Raw genomic sequence first — 16014 nt, forward strand, 5'->3', positions numbered from 1 at the left:
CTGAGGTTTACTTGGCACTGGGTTGTTCACTGAGCTAACCAGCAAGACAACGGAGGAAATTATCTTCATGCTTGGCCTACCTGACAGATGCCAACTAGGAGTGGGACTCTAGCTGCCATCTAGGATCCCAAATAGGAGGGGACTCTAGCTGCATCTCCATCCTAGGATGTGATTTTACCCACCTGACACCAATGAGTGTTAGAAAGCCAATAATTAGGAAGGAGGAATAACAGAGAAGTTAATCATAATTTCTGTCACAGGACACTAAGCACTGTCAAAATACAAGCAATAAAGTACCAGAGAAATGCTTACCGCGTTCGGGTTCTTCTTGTCGGCCAACCCTGGGATCCTCAAATGAAGACTTTGAAGCACGTACGTCGTCTGCATCTAGAGAGGTTGGAAACAGATTATGTTGGCCACACCAACAATATTATCATCTGGTTTTGTGCTCTTCGAGCCTTTGTAAGGTTTTTGTGATGCACTGTGCTTAAAACAGGGTTATTGAGGCGATACCTCAACATCTCATTGCTCATCAGAGCTGCTTTTAATCCACAGCCAAGTGGAAGTGACCACAAAGTGGTTTTGTATTGTTTAACATCACCTTTGAGACTCTACCGACCCAGCTTGTTGCTCAATACCAGTTAAAAGGGGTTGGTGTGATGGGAGCAGCTTTATTTACTGTCCTTCAACTAGGTTCTGTGTCTTGGAGTTGGACTGAGGATTTAGATAACCTGGCTTCTAATGTGTTTAAATCATATAGTTTTAATAACTGGTCACAAAGGGGCCTTTACACTCTATGTCTGCTCACACAGTGTTCCAGTCCTCAGATCACCCCTGGCACAAACATTCCTGCCTGAATTGACAAAGTCAGTCCAATAAACTGCGGCTGCATATTAAGTCCAAGTGTGACTAGGAGACCATTGTGCCTGGGGATGAATTGGTCGCAGCGCATGCCAAAGCGGAGAGGCACATTGTAAAACATTCTCATTTTTACACCAGCACATTTAAATGTTAATTTTATGAGGGTCGGGACATGAAAAGCTTTTAATGTTTACGATTCTGGTCAGGAAATAACAGCTACCCAAGGAACCCTAGAAAACAAATGACGACGGAGTGCAAGAAGGGACAACACACACAAATACAGGCTTCCTCTTTAGAGAACGCATTTTGTTCCCTCCAATGCCCTCTTTTGGAGTCTTATCTGAAGTGCATGACTGCCCATGGCATTTTCGCTCAAGTGATGGGTCTTCAGAGGGGGCTCTAGGGAACTGACTCACCTCCAGGGACAACCACAGCAGAATTGGTAGATGCCCCCTGCAGGCTCATCAGTGAAGCGCTCGCATCCATCATGAGCGGGGACATCTGCAGCACTTCTCACATGCTCACCTGGAAGTAGACCGTCCAGTAGGGTATGAGTGCCAAGAAGACGGGGAGGATCTTGCACAGAGATTTCACGTCTTCCACTTTCTCTTCTAGGAACGGGCCTCCATGGGATGACTTGGCCATGTCCAGCATGCTTGGCTTGGCGGTCTGTCGGCTGCTCCCGCTGCTTTCACTGCTGTATAAACAGTATTCAAAGTCAGTTCGAGATTGTAGACAGACTGCACTGAGACAGGTGTATAGGAGTTACCGTTGAGCACACAAGTACAGCTTCGCCACCATGAAGCACTGCAGAAACCTGCACAACAACACGAGTAACCAGATCGGATATCTGCCATTTTTGTCTGCAAGCAACTCTCCGGTGACTGTCATAGAACAACAAAGCACCTCTGTGCACTGGCGGCATTCCAATCCCAAATTGATGCACAAAATATCAGCACGTCTAAGATACATGGGAATGTTTTCTGGTTCCTTACAAGATTAACACCTATAGATTAGGAGGTAGGAAGGTGAGGTAGTACACCCAGCACAGAATGACAGACAGGGGTTTAGTGTTGAATCCCTATGAATGGAAAATAAACTCATTATGAAAAATACCCTTCTGCTAACAAAAATATAGGTAACCAAGATTTCTCGTGTTCTATGGAAAATGTATTGATGCTCCATGCTGGGGACATTGACTTCCACTAACACTGGGAACCAATGTGCCCCTTATGGAATATGTTGGTAGGAGAACGAAGAGCCCACACTCTTGCATGTCGACGGTGGCGATGCCCTGCTCTATGGCTTCCCAGACGACACACTGCCCGCCCCCAACTCACGAGCATCCTACAGGTCTCAGCACGCCTCATCAAGAGTCTGAAGAAAGAGGACCACGTCATCCTCACGATGATGGAACTCCACAGGCTCCCACGGTCAGTCACACCCTCTTCAAAATCAACTGCATCATCCACAAAGTCATCCCAAAGAGAATCACAGCCTACCTGGCTCACAAACTCATCATCATAAGCTCTTGGCACGCCAACAACCAACATACCATTCGAATGGAAAGAAGCACGAAAAGAAAAAAACCCAAGGCATCAGACTTTCTCCATCTAAACAGCCAGGGTCTGGAACAACAGCACCCCACCCCTGCTTCAATTCAGGCAAGAGTTGAAGACGCACCACTTTCAACAACACTAGATCACAATGCATGAACCAGTCACAAACCTGCTCTCTCTGCTGTCACTTGTTAGCTTTATGCTTGCCTAGGACCCTGTCCAGCACTCCGCTACCTTCTGGATAGGTCTGCACTATTAACATACCAAATACACAGACACACAGTAACTCATGAGTCTGTTCCACCTCTACAGATCAGCACCCGGACGGTTCCAGAGATTCCCTTTAAGGAGAGGACACCTCGGTCCCGCCATCAGCTCTATTCTGTACAAAGTTTCATCGCCCTCAAATGAGGATCAACCAAAGAGTAGCTTTCGAGCACTTCCGGTTTTCTGCACAAAGCTGGACACTTGTCTGGGCTTATGGGCATCTTCTGGAAGTGATGGCATTGGACAACGACCTGCTCTCAGGTGAGACCTATAGAGGGGACTCCCAAAAACTACTTGGGTGGACCTCTACACTGGATGAACCTTCCACCACAAACGCAGTCTTTAGCAAGGTCTAGAAGGCGGCTTTAACATGATAAACTGATTGCCTTTGCCAACTGCTGATTTGTGCAGCACACTTTGATTTGTAGGTAGTTGCAAGTCACAAACAGAATAACCACGATGACACATACACTAATAAGGCATATTTTTATGTGTATGGCACGTACAATTAAATTGCAAGCCACAACAATGCATTTAAATGCCTATTAATATATACTTATGCACTGTATCGAATTGTGTATTAAAGTACATAACACAGAAAGTAAAACAAATTAAATCATTTATTTTAGTTTTTTCTCCCACAATGAGATAATAAAAGAGTTTACAGGTATAAGCTGAAATTTACAAAAAAACAACAACTGCATAGTAAATATAGTTACTTAAAATATATTTCTCAAAACTCTTCTTAATCAATGATTTACCCTTTTTATATTTGTGTATTAATGCTATCTTAAAAAACAAGCTGTGCACACCCTAAGAGCCATAGGTACACTGAATCCTAAAGTCAATCCCTGAACACTTGTATCTCCTACAACCAAGCCCTAAAAACTAAAACATCCCTCTAAACGCCCTATACACACAGAATGCATTGTAATTACTACACACAGTAACTCACCTCACTGTAGTTGTAAGTGTGTTGTTCCGCTTCCGCTGTAAGGCCAAGAGCAGTGGTGGTGCCATTGTAAGGGCGCCTCACTGGGGGGATGAGTGCTATGGCCATCCACATTCAAACAATTACTCAAGCAGCAGACCAGCAGTATGTCCAGTTCTGAACCCTACCCACTCTGGGAGACCCAAGTAAAAAACCGGCTGTAATCCGAGTGTAATATCATTTACAATATGACACCTGAGGTGGAATAGTTTTAATAGAAAGAGGCTGCTCTAGCAGGCTGCGGAAACCTGAGGTTGCACTGGTGATGCATTATCGATGCCGAATGCCAAATTCTGGGCTTGGGAGATTGCCCTAAGCCATGGATTCACGGATTACGGCGACACCTTTGCAACCACAGCTTCACTAAACAATATACGATCCACCTGTGGAGAGACGGGCAGGTGAAACTTCTAGCACTGAATTCAAGTTTTCTGATATGATCCAGGGCTTGTACCAGGCATTGAGCATTTCCCTGGGAGGCTGGAAGGGTGGGGGATGGTTTTGTCACTTGGGGCCTGTTTTGCAGCGGTGCTGCAACATCGGTCACCTGTATTAGAAGCAGCAAGCGTTTCCAGCGGGAGACGACCTTTACATCGCGGTCATCACAACGCAATGCCATTACAACACGGTTGTTACAACGACCGAGTTGTTACCACGCAAAGCCATTACTACGAAAGTCATTACATCGACTTGCAGTAGATGGCGCGCTAACATTAGGAATAGTATAGATTACTATTCCAACACCTTCCCTACTGTTATGTAGGCTGGAGTTGGAATAGTAAATTATAAATTTCTAATGTCAGCGGGCCATCTACTGCAAGTCGATGTAATGACTTGCATAGTAATGGTTTTGCGTGGTAACAATGTGGTCGTTGTAACAACCGTGTTGTGATGACACGCGATGTAATGCCTTGCGTTGCAACAAGTCATATTCGTTTCCAGCCTCCTGGGGCAGGCTGTGCTTCCCCAGGGGCTGGTCCCAGAAAATTACCAGGGCTGCTTTGGGTTGGCAGTCCAGCCCCGATATTATTTACAGGTTTACTCTCTTCCACAGCCTCTGTTCGTTAACAGTGAGGTATCTTCAAGAACTCCGACACAAAGTACAACACCTGCCCTTTCTTTAGTAGATCATACCTCAGGAATCACAACACTGCCCACAAGGAAATAGGTCCCCTTTTAAACACCACTCAAAGACATTCCACTCTTGCACGTGGGCGAGTGGGCTACGTACTGATGAAAGAGCCTGGCCTCAGAGGCTTGTGTGGAAGTCCAAGGGGGATTCAAATACTGAGCACAACCACAGCACCGAAGAAGCGTGAGATACCATTCCGGGGGAATGCAAGCGCGCCTCTACCAATCCTGCAGACCCAGGACTCTGGGAGCAGGCTCTCTCTCTTTGTGTTTGTTGAATCAGATTGGAAGTGAAGCAAGCTTTCACCAGTCCCACTCTTTGATATTTCTTAGCAATGGAAGTGGGCACCGCCCGCAGGACACAAGTCGGGAGTGGACAGAGTCCCCCCTACCTCTTGAGAGAGGGGACTCTTGTTCCTCCTACCCAAGACACAGGAGGCTGAGAGGTGGTAGCCTGTACCCCAGCACTGTAGCTGCTGCATTTATAAATCCTGTAAGCAAGTGCCCTCGTCTCCGGGTGCATGAACAGGTTTCACAGCTAAAAGCTACAAGGAAGCAGGCAAAGCTGCATAAGAGGGAAAGCGTACATAAGAGCCACTGAAAGGGTAAAGTTATGGAACATTATATTTTTATATTAATAGGAAACCAAACGTGCTAATAGAAGTGGAAAACACAGAGAACGGGGGAATGCGTGCACTCTAATCAAGTCCTTTTAGAAAACAAACTAAAAGTTGCCGAAAAGACACTCGAGGAGGGTTAAAAGGAGCGGACCAGGGAGACAGTAAACACGCTATGCTCCCCCTGGAGGGCCAAAGTCTAGCTGGAAGGGCTCAAACAAATAAAACCATTGTATAACAAGCTAGAAAGTAAGACAAAAGAAAAAGGTAATGAAAAGCAATGAGCGGAATTAGCCCCAGGTCAGATAGGGACATGTCCCAAATAAGTATTTCGCAATCAGAGAGCTGCAATTTGTGACAGGCTTCGACCTAAAACAAAATAAGGAGAAAAATCGCCCTGCACATCTTGTTCCCTCTCCAAACACAGTTTAAAGAGGTCTTGCCATATTCGACATTTCTATTTAGCGGGGTGTCCTTTTTAGCGTAACTGCACCCTGATGAGTGGAAAACCTAAAAGTAATTTATAAATAGTAAAACAAAACAGGAATGGATTTTAACATTTGCGCATGAATATGTTAAATCATTGTTCAGTTGGAAAGTGGGAAATATTATAACCGTGTGTAAATGTGCTTACTGTGACGTCAGCGTCTGTGGTGGGGTCAGTATGAATTAAGTAGGTTAGTGGCACCATTAGGTTTCCTAGGACTTGCACCCTGCTGGTTCACATAGTTAGGGGTGCCCTGCCCTGTCACCTGAGGGTCATTGGTCAGCACCCCTTCCCAGCCCTGGTGCACAAACGCTGTCCACAGGGCTTGGGAAGAGGCATCAGCCGCAATGACACAACCCTGCAGCTGCCCCACTCCGCCCATCTCTGCCCTGGGGCTGTGCAGGGAGTGCCGAACTCCTGCCCACACCACGGGCCCGTGGGGAGAGCACCGTTACCATGGGGAGAGCACCGTTACCATAGGGAGGGTTTTTAGCAGGGTAATTAAGAGTGATTGCAAAACTCTTTACACAATGCAAGCCCTTCTCATCCAACCTGAGGCAGCCGCAGGCTACAGAGGGACCTTGTAAAGCAAACAGAGGCACCATCGAGCATGTGAACCTTACCAGACTCTAGGTGTCTGCAGCTCAAGCGCAGACAGTCCCTCAATGCGCCAACCACTGTACTATACCTCCCTACGGCGCTACTTAAATCCCCAGTGTGCCAAGGGCTGTACCTTACCTCCCTAGAGCGCTAACTCGATCCCCAGTGTGCCATGGGCTCTACCTTACCTCCCTAGAGCGCCAACTCATTGCCCAGTGTACCAAGAGCTGTACCGTACCTCTCTAGGGCGCTACCTCAATCCCCAGTGTGACAAGGGTTGTACCTTTCCTCTCTAGAGCGCTAACTCAATCATCAGTGTGCCAAGGGTTGTACCTTACATCCCTAGAGAGCTAACTCACTCTCCAGTGTGCCATGGGCTCTACCATACCTCCCTAGAGCGCCAACTCATTCCCCAGTGCACCAAGAGCTGTACCGTACCTCTCTAGAGCGCCAATTCATTCCCCAGTGCACCAAGAGCTGTACCGTACCTCTCTAGAGCGCCAACTCATTCCCCAGTGTGCCAAGGGCTGTACCGTACCTCCCTAGAGTGCTATCTCGATCCCCAGTGTGCCAAGGGTTGTACCTTACCTCTCTAGAGCGCTAACTCAATCCTCAGTGTGCCAAGGGTTGTACCTTACCTCTCTAGAGCCGTAACTCAATCCCCAGTGTGCCACGGGTTGTACCTTACTGTACCTAGCATCCCTAGAGAGCTAACTCAATTCCCAGTGTGCCAAGGGTTGTACCTTACCTCTCTAGAGCGCTAACTCAATCCTCAATGTGCCAAGGGTTGTACCATACCTCCCTAGAGTGCTATCTCGATCCCCAGTGTGCCAAGTGATGTGACTTACCTCTCTAGAGCGCTAACTCAATCCCCAGTGTGCCACGGGTTGTACCTTACCTCCCTAGAGCGCCAACTCAATCCCCAGTGTGCCAAGGGCTGTACCTTACCTCTTTAAAGCGCTAACTCAATCCCCAGTGTGCCAAGGGCTGTACCTCACCTCCCTAAAGCGCTAACTCAATCCCTAGTGTGCCAAGGGCTGTACCTTACCTCCCTAGAGTGCTATCTCGATCCCCAGTGTGCCAAGGGTTGTACCTTACCTCCCTAGAGTGCTATCTCGATCCCCAGTGTGCCAAGGGTTGTACCTTTCCTCTCTAGAGCGCTAACTCAATCATCAGTGTGCCAAGGGTTGTATCTTACATCCCTAGAGAGCTAACTCACTCTCCAGTGTGCCATGGGCTCTACCATACCTCCCTAGAGCGCCAACTCATTCCCCAGTGCACCAAGAGCTGTACCGTACCTCTCTAGGTCGCTACCTCAATCCCCAGTGTGTCAAGAGTTGTACCTTACCACCCTAGAACGCTAACTCAATCCCAAGTATGCCAAGGGCTGTACCGTACCTCCCTAGAGTGCTATCTCGATCCCCAGTGTGCCAAGGGTTGTGCCTTGCCTCTCTAGAGCGCTAACTCCATCCCCAGTGTGCCAAGGGCTGTACCTTACCTCCCTAAAGCGCTAACTCAATCCCCAGTGTTCCAAGAGCTGTACCTTACCTCTCTAGAGCGCTAACTCAATCCCCAGTGTGCCAAGAACTGTACCTTTCTGTACCTTACCTCCCTAGAGCGCTAACTCAATCCCAAGTGTGCCAAGAGCTTTACCTTACCTCTCTAGAGCGCTAACTCAATCCCCAGTGTGCCAAGGGCTGTATCTTACCTCCCTAGAGTGCTATCTCGATCCCCAGTGTGCCAAGGGTTGTACCTTACCTCTCTAGAGCGCTAACTCAATCCCAAGTGTGCCAAGAGCTTTACCTTTCCTCCCTAGAGCGCTAACTCAATCCCAAGTGTTCCAAGGGCTGTACCTTACCTCCCTAGAGCACTAACTCAACCCCTAGTGTGCCAGGGGCTGTACCTTACCTCCCTAGAGCGCTAACTCAAACCCAAGTGCGCCAAGGGTCTTTGGTTTCTAGAAAGCCACTGCAACATCTCTGATTGCGAGCCTCAATCTCAAAGGGGATAGCGGCTGCACCACAACATCTGTGAAGCACAACCTCAATCCACTGTGGACCAATGCAGCAGCACAACATCTGTGGGGCACATCATCAACCCAGTGGGACAATGGCTGTACCTCCACCTCCATGATGCACAGCCTCAATCCGCAACAGGATAGTGGATGGACCACAAGGTCTTTGAGGCACAACTTAAAATCTGCAGTATGCCAATGGCTGAACATTAAGGTCTTGATGAAACTACATCTATCCCTAAAACTCTCCAGACTATACCTCAACCCCCAGTGTGCCAGGGGCTGTACATTACATCCCTAGAGCACTAACACAATCCCTAGTGTGCCTGGGGCTGTACCTTACCTCTCTAGGGCACTACCTCAATCCCCAATATGCCAAGGGCTGTACCTTACCTCACTAGAGTGCTGACGTAATTCCCAGTGTGCCAAGGGGTGTACCTTACCTCCCTAAAGCACTAACTAATTTCCCAGTGTGCTAAGGCTTGTACCTTGACTCCCTAGAGTGCTAACTCAATCCCCTGTGTGCCAAGGGCTGTACCTTACCTCCCTAGAGCGTTATCTCAATCCCCAGTTTGCCAAAGGGTGTACCTTACCTCCCTAGAGCGTTAGCTCAATCCCCAGTGTGCGGGTCTTTGGTTTCTAGAAAGCCACTGCAACATCTCTGATTGCGAGCCTCAATCTCAAAGGGGATAGCGGCTGCACCACAACATCTGTGAAGCACAACCTCAATCCACTGTGGACCAATGCAGCACCACAACATCTGTGGGGCACATCATCAACCCAGTGGGACAATGGCTGTACCTCCACCTCCATGATGCACAGCCTCAATCCGCAACAGGATAGTGGATAGACGACAAGGTCTTTGAGCCACAACTTAAAATCTGCAGTATGCCAATGGCTGAACATTAAGGTCTTGATGAAACTACATCTATCCCTAAAACTCCCCAGACTATACCTCAACATCTTTAAGATGCCTCGTCCATTAACAAACATCTATGGCTGTACCTCAATATCTTCTATAGCAATACCTCAGTCCGAAATTCTTCAATTACTGCACCCCAACATCTTGACAGCCACTGTGTGTAGGAAAAAGGTAGACATGTCAATCCCTTATGCTCAATATTTGTACGGTACAACCTGAATCCAAAAATGACAGTGGCTGTACCGCAACGTCTGCAAGGCAAAACTTCGATCCCGAACAGTTCAATGCCTCTTCCACAACATCTGTGAGGTACAGCCTCAATCCTCAAATGCTCAATGCTTCTTATTTTTTTTTTTTTTATTGAAAGAAAAATATACCTGGTACAATCAATAATCGATACATTTTATACTTCAGTTTATACAAAGTTCCAACTAAGATCCAACTTTCTTTACAAAGATTCGAAAAAAAATTACAAAAATTGACAAACAACTGAAGAATTAAGGGGACAAGAAATAATCACCACTTAAATTTCAAATCTCCTACAACCCCCCAAAAAAAAAAAAACTCAAATTCATCATAATGCGAAATATACCACCTTAAGCAATTTTATAGTCGAGAATCTCCCCAGCTCTTGAGAGGGGCCCAAATACTAATCCCCAACTTATTCATCTTCCTTGCCTTCCGAGTATATAAGGAGGATTCGATGTTATGAATCCCCAGGAGTCTAGCCATCCACATCTGGAAGGTTGGTACTACAATATCCTTCCAGCCTGCCGCTAATAATATCCGGAGAACAGCCACAGATATAAAAACAAAAGCTTCATCCTCCTTGCTGAGACCCAATTTACTATCGACTCCTAATATCATAAGAGTGGGGGATAGATTAATCTTAACATCTAACAGCCCCTCCCAAATCTTCTCTATCTCTCCCCGAATTCCAATTAATTTATCACATTGATGAAAGATATGCATAAGGTTAGCAGGCCCTTCCAAACACCTTGGCATGTATCATCACCTCTTTTACCCCAATCATATAATTTAGCTGGTGTAAAATACAGATTAAACAGTGTTTTATAATGTTGGGCTCTCAAATTCGTGGAGCAAAACAGTTTCCCAGCCAGTTGCAATGCTTTATCTAAGTCAGCCTCAGGGTTTTGTAATTTCCAGATCATCTGGTATTGTAGATAATAGAGTTCTGTAAATCATTTTGATTTTAGTTCCACCTCCTAATAAGAACTCAATGATATTAATTTTCCCCCCTGGAGATAACCGTAGTCTGATACCCTTCAAGGTTAGATATATCTGTACAAATTTATACCCTTGATTATCCGAGATTTCAAATTTCCGTTGGATATCATCAAAGCTCAACAGATTGTCCCCTACAAATAAATCACCCATTCTTCTGACTCCTTGCTGTGCCCATATTCTTCCCATCCTATCATTACTAAAATGCGGAAAAATACTGGAGTTCCAGAGAGGTGTATAATAATTAATTCTAGGAATTGCCATTATTCTTTGGACTGATTTCCAGACTTCCCACAAACAATCTAAAACCTTATATCGTTTTTTATTATAATAACGTCTGTCAGTCTTACGCAACAGCAACCCCAGAGCTTCACTCCCCAATAGTAATTCAAAAATAGACGGCGGGTTCACATTGCCAAAAGGAGTATCCATCAAATTTGTGGCAGAATCGAATAATATTGCCATCTGGCTAATTAAACAAGCCCATTGATAAAATCTAATGTTGGGAATTGACAACCCTCCCTTTTCATATGGGAGAGACAAATATTTAATAGACCGCCTAATTTTGCCATATTGAAATGCTCAATGCCTCTACTGTTATTTTCATATAGTCACCCCAATATAGGCTCAGGTAATGAAAGCGCCTTTCACCTACATTCCCCTGATATTACTCTACATAACGGTTCTTAGGACTGACTTTTTACCTAGTTACGGTAATGACCAAAGATGACATTGGGTTTTCTCCTACAGCGGCTGCCGCGTTACTAGGTGGACGGCGTCTTCGGAGTCACGGAACCGACACTAGAATTTAGTGTGTACTCCCCCCGGCCCTGTATGCAGCACAGCCCAGGAGGGTGTGCTTTTTAGCTACGGTACCACACTTTTTTAGGGTGCTGTATGCGTGCTCACCACTTAGTCTCTTATAGACACTGGGCACCACCAAAGAGGTGTAGGTAGCCGCAATAATTCCCCGGTCCTGATGAATTGCCATTTATTATATACAAAGGCAAGAAACATGTTGACCTATTGACCACGTCAGCACATACACTCACTTAACTACTGGTGTCACATGTGCGGACTATACATTTTTTAACCAGGATGGTGACCACACTGTATTAAAATTATTTAGTGGATCACCTACCCCTATTTTAATCTCTTCACTTCAACCTCATATGCACCTACACTCACTTATGTCTTAATATTGGGTTTTTTCCCACCCCACACACACATCACTCACCGGCGTTGGAATAAAAGATCTCCGCTAGGAAGGCCCTATTAGGTGCCTGATCGGGCATTGCACCCGCCGGCCCGATAAGGAGCAAAGACCCGGTGATGAAGCAAGACACCCGCTTGTTGGGTGTGTGAGGGTCTTCTTTTCCAAACAAGGAGTAACTTTTACTCCTGCTATTCACCACAGTTCCTTGCTACCACCGTGTTACCCCCTTGCTATTCTGTCACACCTTGCATTCACGTTAGGAACTGCATACCTTCTGTTTTCACTTATTCATGGGCATGTATGCTGGACCTTGATAACAATAAAATTCATTGTTATTACTTTAAGCCCTCTCTTCCCTCGATTTGTTTGATATTGGGTTTTCTCCGAAAAGCTTAGGCCTCATTCAATATGCATGAGGATTCTTGGAATCACAGCAGGCCTACCATCTCCTGCATAATAACTATGTAGAAGGGTCATTTCTTCCGTCATCGCAGTCCGACACGACACAGCAAGGTATATCCACAGGGGGTACCACTTTGGGTATATATACACCATATCTTTCTGAGGTAGTCAGAGGACAAAAGGACTTACATGCCGACACACTGACGCGAGGCGCTTAGGCTCCTGCATACAGACACTCCAGCTCGCAGTGGTCCAACATCCCTTGCAGGGTTTCCACCTCGAGACAAAGACGGGGTCCCACAGTCTCTCACTTCAGGTAATGGGGTTGACTTTATCCTAGAAGGATTCTTGGCTTTTGCACCCACACACATGCTAGGTACACTTAGGTACATCTAATTAGGGTTGCATCATAGGAGTACGCATTCTACTGTCATGTATTTTATATACTTGCCTTTATTCATTGTTTTAGCACGAAGGTAGAAATCTGCCATCCTTTTACTCCCTTGGAGCTTACGATCATTTATATCTGCTTTAGTCTTATGGTTGCTTCAGCACACCTATTTTACATTAGAATGACGCTGGTTCAATAAATGCTTCTTGAAAAACGTCCCCACCGTTTATTCTGTGAATCTCTCTGAGACAAGTGAGCACGAGTGACTGAGCGAAAAGTAGTGCACTGTATCCACAATCCCTGATGGGATCAGGGTTCTCCTGTTCGATAGTTGCCAATAACTATTCTCTCCTTGGTAAGAGGAGTTTCTAGTGCACTGTGAGGTAGCAGGTATACAGGCTAACATACCCGGTAGGGGTGTCTAGAATCAGTCCGGACACCAATACTAAAGTGTATGTTGTCTAAATGCACAGATCTTATATAGGTTTATAGGAACTACATGACACTACCACAACCTCTGCGAGGCAGAACTCCAATCCCCAACAGGTCAATGCCTCTGCCACAACGTCTGCGAGGCACAGCCTCAATCCCCAACAGGCCAGAGGCTGTATTGCAGCATCTGCAAGGCACAGCCTCAATTCCTAAATGGTGAACGACTGTACGGCTACATTTGTGAGGCATAGTCTCAATCCCCAACAGGCCAATGGCTGTATTGCAGTGTCTGTGAGTATTGGTCTCAATCCCCAACAGGCCATTGGCTGTACAGCTAAGTCTGAGAGGTACAGTGTTAGACCTGGCACCTTGGCGTGAGTTTCCCTTCCACTTTTTGCTGATGTGCCTCATTGTGTTTTGTTGGTGTTAGCTGTTCAGGGCACTGTGCCACTGCTAATCAGTGCCACAGTGCAAGTACTCCCTTTGAAAAGTGTATACATTGATTGGTGTCCATGTTTGGCTTATTTGGTTTACTATCAGCCCCTAGTAAAGTGCACCAGGAGTGCCAGGGCTTGTAAATGCAAATGCTGCTGGTGGGCTTGCAGCACTGGTTGTGCCACCCTCAGAAGCGGCCTTGTAAAATGTGACTAGGGTCTGCCATTGCAGAACCTGCGTGCAGTCTGGTACTGTGAGGCTGACTGCGCAAGTGCACCTACTTGCCAGTCCCTAAACCTTCCCTTAACTACATATTAGTCACCCTTCTGGTAGGCCCAAGGGCAGGGTGCATTGTAGGCATAAGGCAGGACATGCCCTGATGTGTGTGGCATGTCCTAATAGTGAATTACAGCCATTTTCGTTTTTCACTATTGAAGGCTACCTGCTCTCCATAGGCCAGAATGGGCTGCTGGAATTATTACACTCTATAATCCCAGCGGACTCAGAGAGCATGGTAGAAAGTCAAGTTTAGTATGCCTGAACTCAGAATAATAAAATACTTCTTTTAGTAAAGTTTATTTTAATATTCTGTGTTTGTAAATACTACTTTTAGAAAGTTAGTATTTACTTGCTTAGCCATTTCAGTCCGCCTCTGCTTTGTGTGTGTGTGCTGCCTAGTTTCAGTGAGGGGCAGGGCTGTGGAATTCCAGGAGACAGGCTGGCTGCCAGGTGGTGGGTAGAGAGATTACACCAGGCTGGGTGGGAGGAGTACACCTTGACTCTGAATAGACCTGTGCTCTGCCACCACAATGCTGGCTCCGCCCCCTGTGGAGCGGCTGATGTCTCTGCCCTGTGCACTGAAAGGAAAGAGCAGAGTCACCACAACAAAGTGCTCCAAAACCGGACTGAGCCAGGCACAGGCCCCCTGGCGACAAAGAACAAAAGAAACTGTGTATAAAAGAAGGAGCCCTGCTCCTAAGAAATCAGATCCTGTTTACGCCAAGAAGAACCTCTGCCCGAAGAGAAGGACCTGGGAAAGCTGCATGGAGGAGTACTGTCTCTAAGCCTGAGAGACTGGCCTGCGGTGGGTGCCTTGCTGCTGGAAGGAGAGGAGAAAGACTGAGAAAGACGTTGAATTCAACTTGTGCTTTAAGAACAATCTCCAAGGGCTTGCTTGTGAACTTGCCCCCTGAACTGCGCCCCAGGAACAGTGGGCGCTACCCTTCCCTGGAAGAAAGCAGCTGCTGTGGGTGGATTGCAAACGCTGACCCCAGAGAACCTGTGTGCCCCCATCTTGCCGAGCAACGTGACTTCTGATCGACCGTGCTGCTGTGAGCACCGTGAAGGCCTGCCCTGCATGGCCTGAGCAAAGTAAACTGCCGCCCCCTCGAGCCGGAGCGCGCAACGTAAGGAAAGACTGTCCGGCTCCAAGCGCCGAGCCTCTGCGACCCCAGGCCGTAGCGACCACTGCAAGGACCGACGACACACTGGTTCGCCGATTCTAGCCGATGCTGACAGCGATGTGCGCTGAAAATCACCCCCGAGCCGCCCCTCCTGCTTCCCACCTCGAGGTGTGCCGTGACGTCCTGAGGCGCCCCACGAAGCATCGCCGTCCACTGACCAAGCGGGACTGCAACACGACGCGGGACGCCCTTCTAAAGACTGCTGAGGCCGCCACGAACTTTGCCCCCAAGAATAAGGCACTGTGAGCCCAAAGCGCCCCTGTACGACGCGTACTTTCCTTTGTACGGTCCGTACTGCGCTGTCGTCCCGCTACGCTACTCACGCGGGAAGCGTGAGGTGTTGCGCGGTTCGCACCAAACCCGTACGGCGCGTCCCTGCACCTGTACGGCCCGTACAGTGTGAATATATAGCCGCTTGCTCACGCGGGAAGCCTGAGACGAGGAAAGAACCGTACTGGTGGTGTACGAAGCGTACGACGACGGAAGAACCGTACTGGTGGTGTACGAAGCGTACCGAAGTAGGTACGACGCGTACTGACGCCGGTACGAAGCGTACTTTAAAGCGCTACGGTGCGCACAGACCCCAAGAAGTCTGCATCACTGCTAAAATTGCCTTTTAAGAACTGTGGCCTCATGGAACATTTATATAAGTAACTGGAACCCCCTTTTGAAGTGAAGAACTGTATTTTTGAAGCCTGCTTGAAGAGTCTTTTATATAAAGAGCTTTATTTTTACAAAATACAGTCTTGTGTCTCTGTGTGGTGGGTTGGTGGTTATTGTGGGACGCCCTGAATGCTTAACCTCATGCCCTCTGGAATCTAGCCTGACTGCTCGCGCCACGTTACCTAGAGGGTGAGCAGGGGTTATTTTCTAAGAGTAATCCCTTGCCCTGACTTGGAGGAAAGGGTCCCTGCTTGTCGCAAGTGCATACCTGCGCCAACCAGAGACCCCGGATTCTAACATACAGCCTCAATCCCCAAA

General features: G+C 47.2%; 1 protein-coding gene across 2 annotated transcripts in view; it reads right to left on the bottom strand.

Moving 5' to 3' along the window:
• The window catches only part of SLC15A4 (solute carrier family 15 member 4), a 327049-nt gene that overhangs the window by 186645 nt on the left and 124390 nt on the right, over positions 1–16014 (bottom strand). For both annotated transcript variants that reach the window (XM_085632757.1, XM_085632759.1), the window contains exons 3-4: positions 1387–1558; positions 313–387 (exon numbers count right to left, since the gene is read on the bottom strand). In XM_085632757.1, coding sequence (XP_085488883.1) covers positions 313–387; positions 1387–1558 — 247 coding nt within the window. The remainder of the gene's footprint in view (positions 1–312; positions 388–1386; positions 1559–16014) is intronic.

Source organism: Triturus cristatus, chromosome 11, assembly GCF_964204655.1.
Source record: "Triturus cristatus chromosome 11, aTriCri1.1, whole genome shotgun sequence".
Taxonomy (NCBI): domain Eukaryota; kingdom Metazoa; phylum Chordata; class Amphibia; order Caudata; family Salamandridae; genus Triturus; species Triturus cristatus.